The sequence below is a fragment of the Carassius gibelio genome, chromosome A19 (genome assembly GCF_023724105.1).
Source record: "Carassius gibelio isolate Cgi1373 ecotype wild population from Czech Republic chromosome A19, carGib1.2-hapl.c, whole genome shotgun sequence".
NCBI classification, from domain to species: Eukaryota; Metazoa; Chordata; class Actinopteri; order Cypriniformes; family Cyprinidae; genus Carassius; species Carassius gibelio.
The window spans coordinates 20931966-20947052 of record NC_068389.1 but is presented as its reverse complement, the minus strand read 5'-3'; the positions used below and the strand labels follow the sequence as shown (position 1 = coordinate 20947052).

At 37.5% G+C, this 15087-nt stretch overlaps 1 protein-coding gene across 11 annotated transcripts in view; it reads left to right on the top strand.

Moving 5' to 3' along the window:
• The window catches only part of LOC127935553 (plectin-like), an 88022-nt gene that overhangs the window by 36258 nt on the left and 36677 nt on the right, over nt 1–15087 (top strand). For 2 of the 11 annotated variants that reach the window (XM_052533527.1, XM_052533526.1), the window contains exon 1: nt 9921–10374. The exons of 7 other annotated variants lie outside the window; for them this stretch is intronic. In XM_052533527.1, coding sequence (XP_052389487.1) covers nt 10227–10374 — 148 coding nt within the window. In that variant the 5' untranslated portion in view covers nt 9921–10226. Of the gene's footprint in view, nt 1–4137; nt 4469–9920; nt 10375–15087 lie in introns of those variants that run through there. 2 more of the 11 variants (XM_052533533.1, XM_052533530.1) reach the window with 2 other exon arrangements.

Below are 15087 nucleotides of genomic sequence, written 5' to 3'. Positions count from 1 at the left end.
AACAGCAGGTCAGGTTAAGATCCCTCCCTTTCATTCATGCTTTTAGTGTATGTGCCTCAGGCTTTTCCATTCTAAAGAACTGAATGATGTGTGACCAGTTTGCAAAGTTATGCAAAATATACAAAGCATACAAAACATCTGTGTTAACTTATGGCAGAAACTCAAATAGATGCGACTAGATGTGTTGAGAAAAAAAATCCCATCCCAGCTGATATTTACTGTAATCACTGGAAGAAATCAGATGGAAAGAATATGTAAAGTGTCAGGACTTTGTTCAGCAAGAATGTCTGCAGTGAAAGAGTGTCTCAGAAATGCTGTGTTCGGATGGCAGTGCTTAGCATGCTTCAGTCTTTCTCTTATTCTGACTTGATTACATTTTCTCATGCACATAGTAAAGAAAGTAAAGTTTACTGCTTTCTGTACGTAATAGTGACTCAGGAATTGCACAAAAAAAAAAGACCAACCTTTTCTTAGGAAACAGTTTAAGCTGGAATTTTTTCTTTTGTGCTGTTAATGACCTATTAGGAAATTATTTTTCAAGAATCAATGACAGGAGCTGCTTTGTTGCATTTTCAAAGACAAAAATGCCTGCGGCAAATCTATAACACCACAACTGAGGCAAAAGGGTTGCTGGAATCTTCATGCTAGTCTCAGACAGACTATTTATGAGGCCAGAAGGACAGGCGCCCACAGATCCCTAAAGTCTAAAGGAGTGTGAGGAAAACATTTGCCTTGAAGAGGATAAATAGTAAATCAATCCTTGATAAAAAAAAAATTACCATGCAATTTAGACTGCAGAAGACTTTTGTTTATTTTATATGTGTTTGTCTTTGAAGTGTTTTTAAAGAACTTTAAAGGCAAAGGTCTTTCTTGGCATCTTGGTTCAGTTATAAACAGCACAAAGAGGTCATGGGTCGTGGCACAGGATGCAGCCTACGCCCCTCTCACGGTTTAAGGACAGCTGTTCCACTCTATACTGCCACCTCCTGTTCAGATATTTCTACAAAAACTTTATATTTAAAGTTAGGACAAACTTTTAAATCATACATTTTCATGGGGCCGAGATACTTTTACAGTCAGGGGGAGTGCATTATTTTCAAACAAGCCATTCATCTTTTGCTCCAGAAGTTTCCTTTCCCAGGCAGATAAATGACACAGAAAAAGTAGGAGATCTGAGACCAATTAACGTCCGTTCATTTTTTCCCCTCTCTGCCCTTTTGAAATGGGCAAGAAACACGCTTGCTTCTGTGCTCTTGACGATCACACTAAGATGTTGCCAACTCACTCTTACCAAAAACTGTATTTCCAGCTTTAGCGCAGTCTGCTGAGTGAAATAAAGACAAACGGGGCAAGAGAGACGAAAAGGGAAACGCTGTCGTCCTCTAAGTGATTTCAGTTTAGTAAATCAGAGTAACTGCTTTAAACAAGCTATAATGGAGATTGAAGATGGTAGATCATACATGGAGGATTTGATCCAAAAGGGCCAAGGTAGGCAACATTTGATTTGCATATTTAAAGGGACACTAAACTAAATACAGATTTTAAGAGCCTGATTCTGAAACTTGCTCCAATGTCATTTAATTATGTTGAGATAAAACTACATAATTTTGTTTTCATTGACACACATCGGCATGCTAATGTTTTTTTCCTTGTTAGATGTCGTGAAGGTGGTTGGTTGGTACCTGGTGTTAATAATGTAGTTAAAAAGCTACCAAAATCCAATAGGTTGTTAGTGATTTTACCACTATTTCCATATGTATTGTTTTTATTTTCAAGGCTAATATTATTGGTGCACCCACTACTCCCTTAAGAATGTAAAAAACAGAGGGTTTACTGCAAAAATTGATTTCTCAAACCCCAGCAGACTTGAACTGCAATTGTTTGGCAGTCCAGATTTGCAAGTATTTGAGGTCCCCATTTATTTTCTAATTCTAGCAGCTTTAGGGACAGCCCACTGCTTAGACTTAAGGAGGCATTACACAATGAGATCTTTGTTATACATGCAGGTTTAAAAAATTAGAAAATAATTCATTTTGCTATGTTTATACAGTTAAGTGTATAATGAACTTTACCGCTGTTCCAGGGATGCAGTTTCCACAGCGGAAAACATTTGGACCGAATAAAACTGATTGCCCTTTCACTTCTTTTTTTCTCTCATTCTCCCTCCCTGTTTCCTTCCATGCCCCCCCAGCATCTTCTGACTGCTGTACGCCCCTCTGGATTTTATCAGCATACAATGTCTTGAGGTCAGATGTGCCGCATTAGCAGTTGGTGTCAGTATTTTGCTTGCGCTCGATAGAAGGGCCAATTTTGTTCAGCATGAACTTTTGCTGTTGCTGCCGATCTCGACCCGATGGTAGGTTGGAACCAAAGACCTTTTTTTGTTATTTTTTCTGGGCTACATTAGAAGTGATTATACATTGAAGCTGTATATGGGCATTGACCTGGACCCTTGTTTAGGAGGCTTTTCTGAAGCACAAGGGCTCTTTTATGTCTGATTTATGTTTTGTGTTAAATATACAATCTACTATTGCTAATATTGCTACATTTGTATTCATAGCAATTTACTGTTACTGTTGATTTTTAAAAGCTTAGACTAAGTGTATAATGTTTCATTTTGAATTTCAGTTCTGCTGAATATCTCACCTGCCATCTGTCTTGTGCAATAGAAATGGATGACAGGTGAAACTGTACCACACTCAAAGGAAGTGAGGTCAGTGTGTGGCCTGTAGAGTACGCCATTTTGGTTCTGTCCGTCAGCAGTATCTACTGTAGATCAGCCCAGTGAACTGGCATAGACAGACATGGGTGTGTGTGTCTGTCTGTCTATCTATATCACCTGCCATTATTTAGAACCTGGAGGTTTATTCCTGGTATGCTGTGTGTGTGTGTTGATGTGTAAGTTTTTACAACCAGTGAGTGATCGTTTTTTTAGGGTTGCATAGCTACATACCTGACCTGGATTCTCTTCTACTTTTAAACTCTTTCATCGTCTCATCTATGCATAACATGAGTCCCTTTTAATGTGTCAGCGGCTCTATTTGTGGCATCGTTATTTGGCTGTGTTTAACTACCTCCCTGCTGCTTGGTCACATGGCAATAGATCATCAAGAGGCTCATTGTTACTGTTTTAAAACAGCAGTGCTTGTGACAGTTTCTTGTCATTACATTGTGCATTGCTCCAATCATTTAATATGATTATGCAGTGTGGGTGCGTGTCTGTGTTTTATGACTTTGGGTGTGCCATGTCATTTGTTTGGAAACAAACATTCTGGAATAAGATCACAGCACTTGCAGAAATACTCATTTGCAGATATTTGCACTCTATGTTCTTCATGTTCTCATGTTTTCCGTCCTTCATGTTAGATTTGTTTGTTCAGCAAGAGCAATAGCTCTCTCACTCCGTGGATAAAATATGTTGACTTTCTTTTTGGTAGGACGTCTAATAGATCTGTCCAGTCTGCTTGGTGTTTTGTTGCAGAAATGAAAGTCCATGCACGGGGGCCCTTTAATTGCAGGGGCATCTGGAAAGTTACAACACATGGCTGAAGCTGGAAAACATATGGAAGTCATTTTCTGCTGGAAGTACAGTGGAGTTACAGTACATAATGCATGAGAGAAACTACTAGGACAATAATTCTAATATTCCACATACAGCTATAAATTTTAACTAAACTAGACACAAGAAAACAAAATAGTTGGTGTTTGTTAATCCAAAAAAGTTTTTTTCTTATGACATATTGCAGACGGAAAAACCATGGGAGAAGATGTTATTTAATAGTATGGTAGATACAGACTCTTATCAGGTGTTGAGGGCAAATGAATGTGTTTGCATGTGCGCACTCCCAAAAACGATCCTCTCTCATGTATTATTAACTTGAGATGGAGACTCAAGCCTGAGTAGACAGGAAAAAAAGCTCCTACAATGGATTATTAGAGAACAACTGTAGTTGCCATGCAGAAACATGATCTATTCTAAATCATAAGACTGCAGAGAAAGAACTGGAGTGAGTAAGCATGTTTAAATGGAGCGCAAAAACAAAAAATATGCAGGAATTAAGCTATTGGTCAAAGCGAGAGTGGTTGTGAAAGGAGGGCGGGAGGTGGAGGAAGCTCAAACGCTTTTACCAGCGCACCGAGTCACAGGCTGAGAGAGAGAGAGACGGAGAGAAAAAAATAAAAAAGGACAGAAGGAGGGGGGGCAGCTGTCGTTTAGAGCGCTTGTATTTGGAGAAACTATTTTGCTGGGTACATTTAAAGCCCCCCAGCCACCTCCCCCTCCTATCTAGCCTCCCTCACCTTTCACCTCGAGCCTTGCTCCGGTGAGCGGAGCTCACAAACTCGATCCCAGGCCAGATGCCGGCAAACCCTTCTGGAACTGTGTTCCCAACCCTGGTGGTTTTGGGGCATGTGGCAACCTTGATAGCCGTGTGGAGATGGATGCAGCGAAGAAAGCAAGTCAACGAAGGTAAGATTAATAAAAACAAATTGAGACGCTTAAAGCTAGAAAATGTCTTGCATCAGTGTTCTGATAGTATCGGACCGCGTTTGTCCAGCGAGCTCTTGCTCTCTCTGTACACATGTGGAGCACACCCTCAATTCCCCTCCCTCTCTGTCTCTCTCTTTTTTTCCCCTGATGTGTTGAAACTACGGTGTTAACCCTTTACGTTCTGCACAGTGCATGATGACGTTGTGACTTTTGATGGGTTGCAGATGCAAACTGTTGCCAATGGCGAGAAAGCTCACTCATTTGAAGCACTCTGTTTACGTTTGATTTACAATTCTGGCAGGCATTTGTAGTATAACCTGTATTTTGTTCTGTGGTTTAAGGACTTTTTACTTTACGTAATGCATTGTCATTAATATTTTTATTAGCTCGAAAAAGATATACAGAGTGTTTTTCTCATATATTCAGGAGTATCTTACTGGTATGTTGAGAATGCAAATTGTTATTCTTAGTGTCTGGAAGAAGTCACTTGGTTTCAGTTGTGCTTACAGGGTTAGCCTAAGGCATTGTACTGTAAGACATGCTGAAAAGCTGTTATCATCTAGTCATCTTGTGAGGGTTGCAGGGACATTTTTCCAAAGGTATGAAAGCAAAAGCACACACCCTGAACCTAACCTTCATACTTGCCCATTATCTGGCAGTCTATTTAAATAGATAGAGGTGTGGAAAGGTGACCATTATTCAGGGGCGTGTCCTTGGGTACTGTCCCTTCAAACAACTGTCCTGAAACCCTTCTCTACCTAATACTGACTTTAAAACCATAATTTACATAATGTGTGTTTATCTGTGCTGTTGAATGACATATTATTTGCATAATAACAAAAAGTTCTAATAATGCCGCTGTCTCACGTTATCAAGAACAAAACATTCTCAGACAGCCTTGATTTTGATGGTGTGGTGTTTTCATTGGCAATGTTTTTGAAATTCCTCCCTGTTTTGTTCAGCAAAGGAAGTGAATTGAATCCTTAATAAGAGATGGCAAACATAGCACTTATGAACCCATAATTATACACCTACTGTTTGTGAGTTTAAAATCATTTCAAATAATATGGATACAAGTGGAGTCACAAAAGCACATTATTTTTTGCAGACGCAAAAAACCGATTAATCATTCTTTGATGGAATAGTTTAATTGCGTGTCACATTATCAGCATAATTCACTATTATTCTGTTGTTAATCTGTCCATCGGGACTGGGTGTGGCCTTTGGGCGTTATATGTACTCAGGGCTCGTTTGACTGGTAAATGAGGGTTGTTGTGCTGGAGGGCAGGTTACGTTGCATTGAGACACCTGGGCAGCGATCACTAGCTTGCATGTTCCTGTAGTCTCGTAAACCTGAAACTCGAGTTTGTGTTGTGAAGTGAATGTTTTAGTTCAAGATGCTTGTTTGTTAAAATGATCTTATGAGTTGTTTCTCTGTCCATAATAGATATATCATTTCAGCTATTTCTGAGTGTAGTATTGTATACTACGGTACACAAAAGTTTGGGGATATAAATTGATTTTATTCAGCAAGGAAGTATGAGTTTATCATAGGTGACAGTAAAAATGTGTATAATGTAACAAAATATTTATATTTGAAATAAACGCTGTTCGTTTAAACTTTCTATTTATCAAAGAATCCTTAAAAAAAAGTCACAGTTCCACAAAAAAATTAAGAAGCACAATTATAAGTGATGAACTTTAGCGACAAATCTGCACATTATAAATATTAATAATGGATAATTTTACACTGAAGAGTGGAGTAATGACTGCTGAAAATTTAGCTTTGCAATCACAGCAATAAATTAGATTTTATAATATAAAATATATATATTTTTTATTATAATAATATTTTACAATATTACTGTTTTTTACTTGTAAATCAATTAAATTGGTTCTTTAGATGCTTTCACAAACATCTTACCAGTTTCAAAATTTTCAAATGGCAGTGTACATTCAAGCTATAAACCCCACTATGTACTTTCCCTTTTCTGGGTGTACTGACTTGGGGTTGTATGAGGTGAACTGTGGTGACTGTGCCAGCAGTTGCTCTTCGCTTCAGAAGCAAGCAATAAGGATTACACAAAAGGTTGTGTCAGTTTTTAGAGACTCAGTCGCGTGCCAGTTGAAACTAGGTCGGCTGTGGTCTCTTTCATCTCTGAAAGTTGTTTTGTTGCAGTGCTTATAGAGCACTGGCCGTAGTAAAGGATATCTGTAAGGTTGCCTTTGAACGTCAGCCGGTTGTGGCAAGTTTCACCATTCACCATATCCAGTTTACATTAAGAACACTCTTCCTCTGCAGCTCACATGGTGCCACCAGTTTTACTTTCTGTGAGTGATGTGTGTATCCTGGATACAGCCAAAACACCCGCGCTCATACCAGTGAGTTACATGAAGATCTCGACTCTGGGCTTTCAAACATGTGTTAGCTCAAATGATCCCTGAGCAAATCTCACAACGCATATCCTTAGCTGGCATAATAATACTTTAACCTTTATGTCCTTTATACAGTTAATATCATTTTTAATAACTTTTCTGTTAGGGGGGGTGAAATGCTCGTTTTCACTCAATATCCTGTTCATCTTGAGTACCTATAGAGTAGTACTGCATCCTTCATAACTCCAAAAAGTCTTTGGTTTTATTATATTCATAAGAGAAAGATAGTCTGTACCGATTTTTCCCGGAAAAACACGACCGACTGGAGGCGTGACGTGTGGGCGGAGCTAAAGAATCACGAGCGCGAATAGGCTTTTGCGTTGAGAGCATGTGGAAACTGGATTTATGATCCAGAATCAGATCCCGAGGCTGAAACTGAACGAGAGCAGCAGCAGCAACGACTCGCTCCGAGCGGGGCTCGAACCCGGGTCTCCGGCATGGGAGGGGGACGCACTAACAAGGAGGCAGAGATATTTGAAGCAGTTTTACTCACCGCCTGCGGTTCCAACACATGATTGTGACCCTTTTTCGCAGCCATGTGTTTTTCAACCAAAAACACACTTCTTTTGTGACTTCTCGCGACGCTCTCGCTCTGATCAGTGAATCGCTCTGATCAGTGAAATGTCTGTGCTCAGCCTCGCTATACGGGAGCACGCGCTCTTCCGGCAGAAGTGCCCTAGGGAAAATATAAGGAAAATATAAAATATAAGGAAATTCCGCTCCATCTAACGTCACACAGAGCCATACTCGAAAAAAACTTTCCGAAACTTGTGACAAACCGGAAGGAGTATTTTGGGAATGAAAATACTCCTTCAAACATACAACTTAATTTTTGAAACTTTGTCCATGTTTAGCATGGGAATCCAACTCTTTAACAGTGTAAAAAACTCAGTATGCATGAAATAGCATTTCACCCCCCCTTTAAAGATTTTAATTTGAACAGATATATAAATATTTAGACTTTTTTTTTCAATGAAAAAGTGCTTATCTTTTTTGCAAAAATTTCAAAAATTGCCATGATTTTAAAACTTTGCTAAAATTATAGTTAAAAGTTAAATCTTTTTCTTAACAATTAAATTAATAAAAATAAAATAGGAGAAGGTATGTATAAAATTGAATTATTATTATTCCAGTATATGATATAATTAGTTTAACATGGCTGAAACATATTTTGAAGGGGTGATTTTAAAATTTGAAGTAGGCAAGAGTGTCCCATTTTGTGGAATTACATTTACACATTTGATAGACCTGGTCATAAGGTGCAGACTTATTTTATTATGCATACAGTTTTTTTTTTTGTGTACCAAGTAAGTCTTTAGGGGGGAGTTGACCTTTTACATGATGCCGAGTGTAGTGTTCCCATTGACCACACCCAGGTAATATAGTTCGTTATTATACTATATAATATTTCCCTTATCTTCACAAAAATCGAAACAGTCAAATATCTTTCAATGCGTCACATATTTCTCATTTACCCATGATCTCTGATGGTTAGACAAGTTCTTTGGAAGATAAGCACCATATTTTGTTTGCAGCCAGTTAAACTGCCAGCATGAAGCAGTCAGACAAGCATCCAGGAACTGTATGTAGACTTTCATATAGATTAAATAGATCTGAATGAAATAGTTTTCCTTTTCTGAACACTTTTTGAAGTCTTTTTGGTTTATCGATGCCTGCCTTATGTTGCATATCAATCCCAATGCGAGACAGATTATAGATTTAGCATGTAGTCGTGATTTAGCATGTAGTCGTGTTTTTTTTCTTTTCTTTTCTTTTTTTTATAGGTGGAATAACAAGTCTATGGAATGAAAAACTGAGCAGAATGTACTTTTCTCTGTAGGGTTGTACTATAGCGCTGTGTGTATTCTTGGTGTAAAAGTGGATCTTTTCGTACACAAGACCACAGAAGCTCAAATTTCCTGTGTTGCAGATGTAATGTACAAAATGAGTGAGTCAGATTTTCTATATGAGTCAACTGTGAGGAATTCCTTTAAATGAAGTTCCTATGTTGAATGACTCACAAACATCACAATATTTACTGTCGTCTTCGTGATTCTGAAGGCTTTTGGTTTGAGTCAAAGTCTGATTTGTTACCCACCCCATATATGTGGATTCGTTATATTCATGGATTATATCATTCATTCTCATTGGCTTTTAAAGTCAAGTATTTGTATGACAGTATAGCTCTTCACAATAAGTAGATTTAAACACAATAATATCTCCAGTGAGGATGCCAGAAGCTGGGAAAGAAGAAATTCCCTGAGGTGATGTAGTTCTTTTGTGAGCCCTCATGAAGAAAAGAAAATGCATTGTGAATGCTGTGAGTTGGAAGTGTAGATGGGTGAAAACCTGAATTCATCGTTCTATTGAACGTGAGGTCATCTCACAACCGCATTGCCAGCTCAACATTTCCCACCTGTACCGACACTGCCTTTGTTTGCATACCTATTCAAATATTGAATAACCTGCACTGCAAGAAAGTCTTGCACATCAAAACCACACTACTTCCTGTAGCTAAAACTCATTTCGGTTTGAAAATCTTTACTAAACAAAAAACAGTAATAGCAGCATTAGTGGAAGTTCCTCTGAATATTACCCCTTTTTAATTGTCATTATGCAATGTTTTTCATATTTTATTGCTGTTTTTGTCTCTGCTTTACAGCACTTTGCTTTTTAAACATGATTTATTTTCAAATTAATTGACGCTTGTTGCCTAGCAGCAATATATCACCATTAGAATTTCACAATGAAGTTCAGGAGGGTCTTTCCATGTCTTTCCATTAGTGTTAATGGGAGCTGTGAGGTTCTTTTCACGTTACCAAAATTGTCTTTTAGTGCCTCTAGCCAGAACTGTAGCTATAGCCTACCTACAGTTTATAGCTATGTACCTGTATCAAGTCAACTATTTTGAATCTTAAAAAAAAAAAAAAAAAAAAAAAAACACTATAAAGTTTGTGATTGTATTTGCTAAATGTAAATCTATATATATAAAAAAGTGAGTTTATTTGTCTTGATCAGTAAAAGCGACTAATAGCCCTAAAGGGAGGAATCACATTTCAATGGAAGTCCGGGAGAAGAGTCTGTCCCGCAGCTCGAGCAGCAGAGAGCGCGCAGCTTCAAACACATCGCGATGGGTTGGGCTAGTTATTGAGATTAATGCTTTCACTGCTTTCCCAGTGAGACGCCCATTCGTTTTTTCAGCCCCAAAACAAATGAATCCAAGCGTGTGAGGCTGATACAGAGTTTCGGGAACTAAGCTCAACCGCAGAGGGAGCGCAACAGTTTTTCCTCAGCGAGCATCATGGCTGGCGCGGGTGACATGTCCTCGGCAGCTGCGCCGTGTCTCGCTATATTCAGCCTGGATGTGATTTACGGACGCGGGAACTACATTCACGAGATGAGCTGGGGTGAAGTCGGACCGCATTTATACAGCCGCATGTGCTGTGCAGGTAGGTGCTGATGCGCGGAAGCACCGATTTTTGCCGTGTGATGTGGTTCAGGCGAATAGGCGGAGTTCGATTTAGGGGGCGATAACTCTGTGTGAGCGCGCGCGTCCCTAAATTATGGGGGTGGGGGGTATAAGTAGAGTCAACCTGTTTTGTGCCATTTGTATAAACATTTACGTCCGTCCCGTCATGTGTGTCTTTTAAAGATAGTTTATTTATGTTTTGATGGTATTCAGGGTGAAAACAGTGTAGCTAATTATTAATGGGCTAGGCTAACTGGTATAACATTTAAGTAATAACAGAAGTGTCCCGCAGTTTAATAATTACTTAACAACTTTAAACGTTCCATCTAACATTTCCTTTTATAATTATTAATATTATAATTGCTCTCGAAATATATAACCTATATTGAATATTACAGCGGCATCACACAACAAGCAATAGTGATTCATATGTGCGCGTTTTGCAATCACTCCAGATCCACTCCAGGTCACTTTTCGCATGTGAGAGAAACCCATTTGGAGCGAGATGTAGTAGTAGTAGTAGTAGTAGTAATATAGCCTACTAGTATGCTACTCTGAACTTAGCTATATCCAGTCAGAGAACCAGAACTAACATATTTATTCAAAGAACATAAAATATATGCTTTAAATTATTATTTTTTATATAAACATATTATAAATTAATACATTAATGCTAAAAATGTAATTTACTGTATCTTTTTGCTTTTTTTCCAATTTACTAAATTTACATAGCCTATGTTGAATCAAGTCAGTTTGTCACTTTTCGTAAAAAAAAAAAAAATGTGTAGTTGAAAAAAAAAAGATATTGTAGATAGGTCTATGTTTATATTAATTGTTAATTGAGGAAATAGTTTCCGATTTCTTCCTTCTAAAGCTTATCTGATATTTCAATTAGATAAAATGTGTAGCCTGTGTGTGAATATAATTGACTTGTAGTATAAATGAAGATAAGATAGTATATAATAGCCTATACACACACGTACATCTACAAAGACCATGTTTAGGCCTAGGCTATATACAGTACATCATTTAAATAATTAAAAACTATAAATACAAATGACTTGTTTATGTCTTTATTTAATAAGCACAAGTATGTGCTGTTTCACTAACTATAAACATATGTGAGTATTGTTAGAGGAAAAATTGCATCTCAGCATCTGCTTTTGGAAAAGTGAGCCTCACTGGACCAAAACCGCAATGACTCTGAAAATATTGTCGGGTTGTTTCTAACTCACAGCTTCTGTATGTTTGGGTCTGTTGCCTCAGTAACTTAGTCAGCTTTCATATTCAACAGAAACTAAGTGACTGCCGGAAAACGTTTTGACATGGCCAGCTGTGAGGAACATCAGTGTACAAAGATATATGCGCAGAAATGATTTATGAATGATGGTCTTTGTCTTTCATGAATTATGTGATAATAAAGCGGTTTGATTCTTTTTGCGCTATCCAACTGGAATGGTGACCACAAGAGGGAGACATATAGTTAGGCTTCACAAACCTTTTTCCTAAAGTATTTATTTCCATGCTGTTCCAGTTACCAAAGCAATGCTATTTGTATGTAACACTTTTCCCCCCACCCTTCTCTAAAATCTGCCCAATAAGATTATCTGGAAAAAAAAGTATTCTGTTTCCGTCTAAAACCTAAATCTAGTTTTATAGTTTTCCAGACTATTTTTACACTATAAACCAGGGTCTGTCACATAAGTGTGAATGTGAGTATACGAGGGAAGGTGGACCAGAACATTTTTGCTGGTGTTTCATTCTTGTTGATCTAGAACATGTTCTCACAAGTCTGACTGGCTGTTGGAGGAGTGGTCGTTGATGTGAACCTGTCTTAAGAGCTATTGCAAGTCATTGTGAGGAGCAGCGGTGTTATGTGTCTGATGAGTTACTGCCTGAATGTATGTTCATAGTAGGTGCTTAAACTGAAGGAATGTGTGATTGACAGTTTGGGGCTACGGAAGATTTCAGAGCTCCCTCTGAATCGGTCACAAAACTGTCTGTCTTTGCATGCTTTTTCAGCTAAAGAATTAAGCTGTTAAGCTGTTAAGAATTGTATTTTAGAGAAAGTATTTTATTTATTTTTTACTAAGAAGATGTAGATGCACAAAAAATAACTAACAAATCAATCTCATTTGAATATGTGTACGATATGTAATTTTATAAAATGTAATTATTAATGTAATTAGCAATATTACTAATAGCATTTTTGTTTGTATTACTAATTGAATTAAAATGACATTTTATTCTATCTTTTTTTACAGGTTGTTGTAGATCAGTATTTTATATTTATAGAATTTTATGGAGCATAATATGGTTATTATGGCCAATGAAAAACTTCCACATGCACAGAAGTGCAATTTTTTTATTAATTGAAAAAGTATATATATATTATTAATATTGTATTATTATTATTTTTTTTTTCATTTATTAAGAGTTTAATTACACAGAGATGTTCTTTACTATAGAAATGAATAAATATTTTAAGTAATCATTGTACTGTTTGACCCAAAGACACTTAAGAGAAAGTAAAAGTTCAATGTCTGCAGAATCTGGCACTATTTGTAAAACCGTCAAAATGTTGCACTCTGTGCCCTTTTCCTCTTTACATGTCCACAGCACGCTCATAAGCTGGAGGATTTGCCTCGTGTGATTGGTGTGTTTGTATGAAGGAATAAATGAGTATCTGGTCTGTGTTTTGTTATAGTGCTCTTATACTGCCTGAAGTCAAATATATCTGGTACCTGTTCTTATTTTCTTACCCCTGATATATTGTCTGACTTGCAGAAGGACTAAGCAATTAATCAGAGGACAAATTCCTTTCAATTGGCTCTAAAATACTTTAATTAAAAAAGGTTCATAGGTCTAAAGGTTTCCTGAATGTTTAGTAGCTATTTAACATATAAAGGCCATGTAAGGCAAGGTAAAATATTTTTACGGTTACAAATTTTAGTAATTGCACTAAATATGTATCTTACATTTTATTGATCTCTAACTAAATTTTCATATAGTCATTACACTGATAAAATTCAAATTCTCACAAACCTTAAATATACAGTAATAGTTTTTTTTATTTATTACAAGTGGAACACAAGAAAAGTAATGACAACTTGAGATTCAGTTCAGTGGGTCGGATGTCAGTTTAGTAAAAACCTCTGACAGACAGTGAGTTCATTCATCAAAATGAATCCGACAGATAACGTGGAAGTTTGTGAATGATTCATTTAAATATCTGACTCTGAAGATTTTAATCAGACTGCACAGATCTCATTGTTTTTTCCTGTGTGCAGATCTGTCTTTACCTTTCTTTTTTTTTCTCATCTGATTTTCATTGCGCAGCTGTAAACGGAATAAAACACTGTTAGTGGCTTTTGCTAGCGCTGTCTCCAATCAGAAATGTGACAGCAGCAAGTCTTCCAGCTCAAGCCCAAACAGGCGGCGGCCCCAAGCTGCAATACAAAGAATCCTACATACAGTACCTGCTATCTGCTTGCCATCCTGTCCACGATAGAGAGAGATGGATAGTCTTTGAAGTTAGGGAGATCCAGTCACACATGTGCACTCAGGAATACTATGACTACTCTCACTCCTTCCAGTGGTCTCAAATATTCAGACACACACACTTCAAGAGACTAGTTATTCACATCTTGAAGGTCATTTTGTTCATCTGAAAAAATAGTCTGTTGTTTGGGGCAAGAGAGAGCGATAGAGATTCATTTACTGCAAGCACACATGCACATGGGTTCAGCCTTATTTTTGTCCGTCTGCGGTGACTTTGGCAGGACTTCATGAAATAATGTCTTTGTTGTGTCTATCTACATCAATCAAAGAACAGCAGCAACTCCTGACACTGAAAATCTGAACCTCCTACTTGAGACTACAAGAGCCTTTCTGTGTGACTCCTGAAATTAGTCACATTTTCCCTCATGAGTGGGATTTCCTTGTTGGTGGAACACCAAATCCTTCCTCTCACCCCAAACAGATGGAATACCCAGATGGAAACAGACCCTAGTTCTGATATTTCTCCCTGGTGCTTTAGATGGTGGCTCATTTCTATTGCATGCTACCAGATTAGCTTCTACAGTAAAACAAGTTGCTCATTCTATAGTATGTAAAGTTTTTATCCTAACCAGCCACAGGACCATGGCAAAGTCAAAAAGTTGGTAAGGTTCTATTTCTACTTTGTCACATGGAGTAACTCCGCCCATAATGCAATGTTATTGGTTCAAAGTTCTGTATATTTACCCTCAAATATGTTCTGATTGATGGCAGTTTGGTCACTTTGTGGTGACATTTTGCTTTCAGTGTGGACAGACGAATTACTTAGGACACGTGTTAGTGTGGTTTGTGCCGTGTTCAGACTTATTTTCAGTGGTCACATTCCCAGGACAGCTGCTTCCCTTGTTACAGGGTATTTGCAGATGTGAGCTGCGGTGATAGTTAACCATTTTCAAAGTATGTGAAAAATGTGTGGCTTTGAGTAGAAGTAATACCTATATTTAAAAAATATTATTGTTGTGGTTTTCATTTTTTACTGACTTTCTCATTGTCCATGTACACCATCAACATTTGGTCTGCCACAAAGTTTTTTTTTTAGTTTTTTTTTTTTTTGCTGTGTGTGCGTTTTCACACTTTTTCCAACCACAAAATTAGAGAACCCCCTTCAAAATGAGAGCTACCTTTGAATTTATAG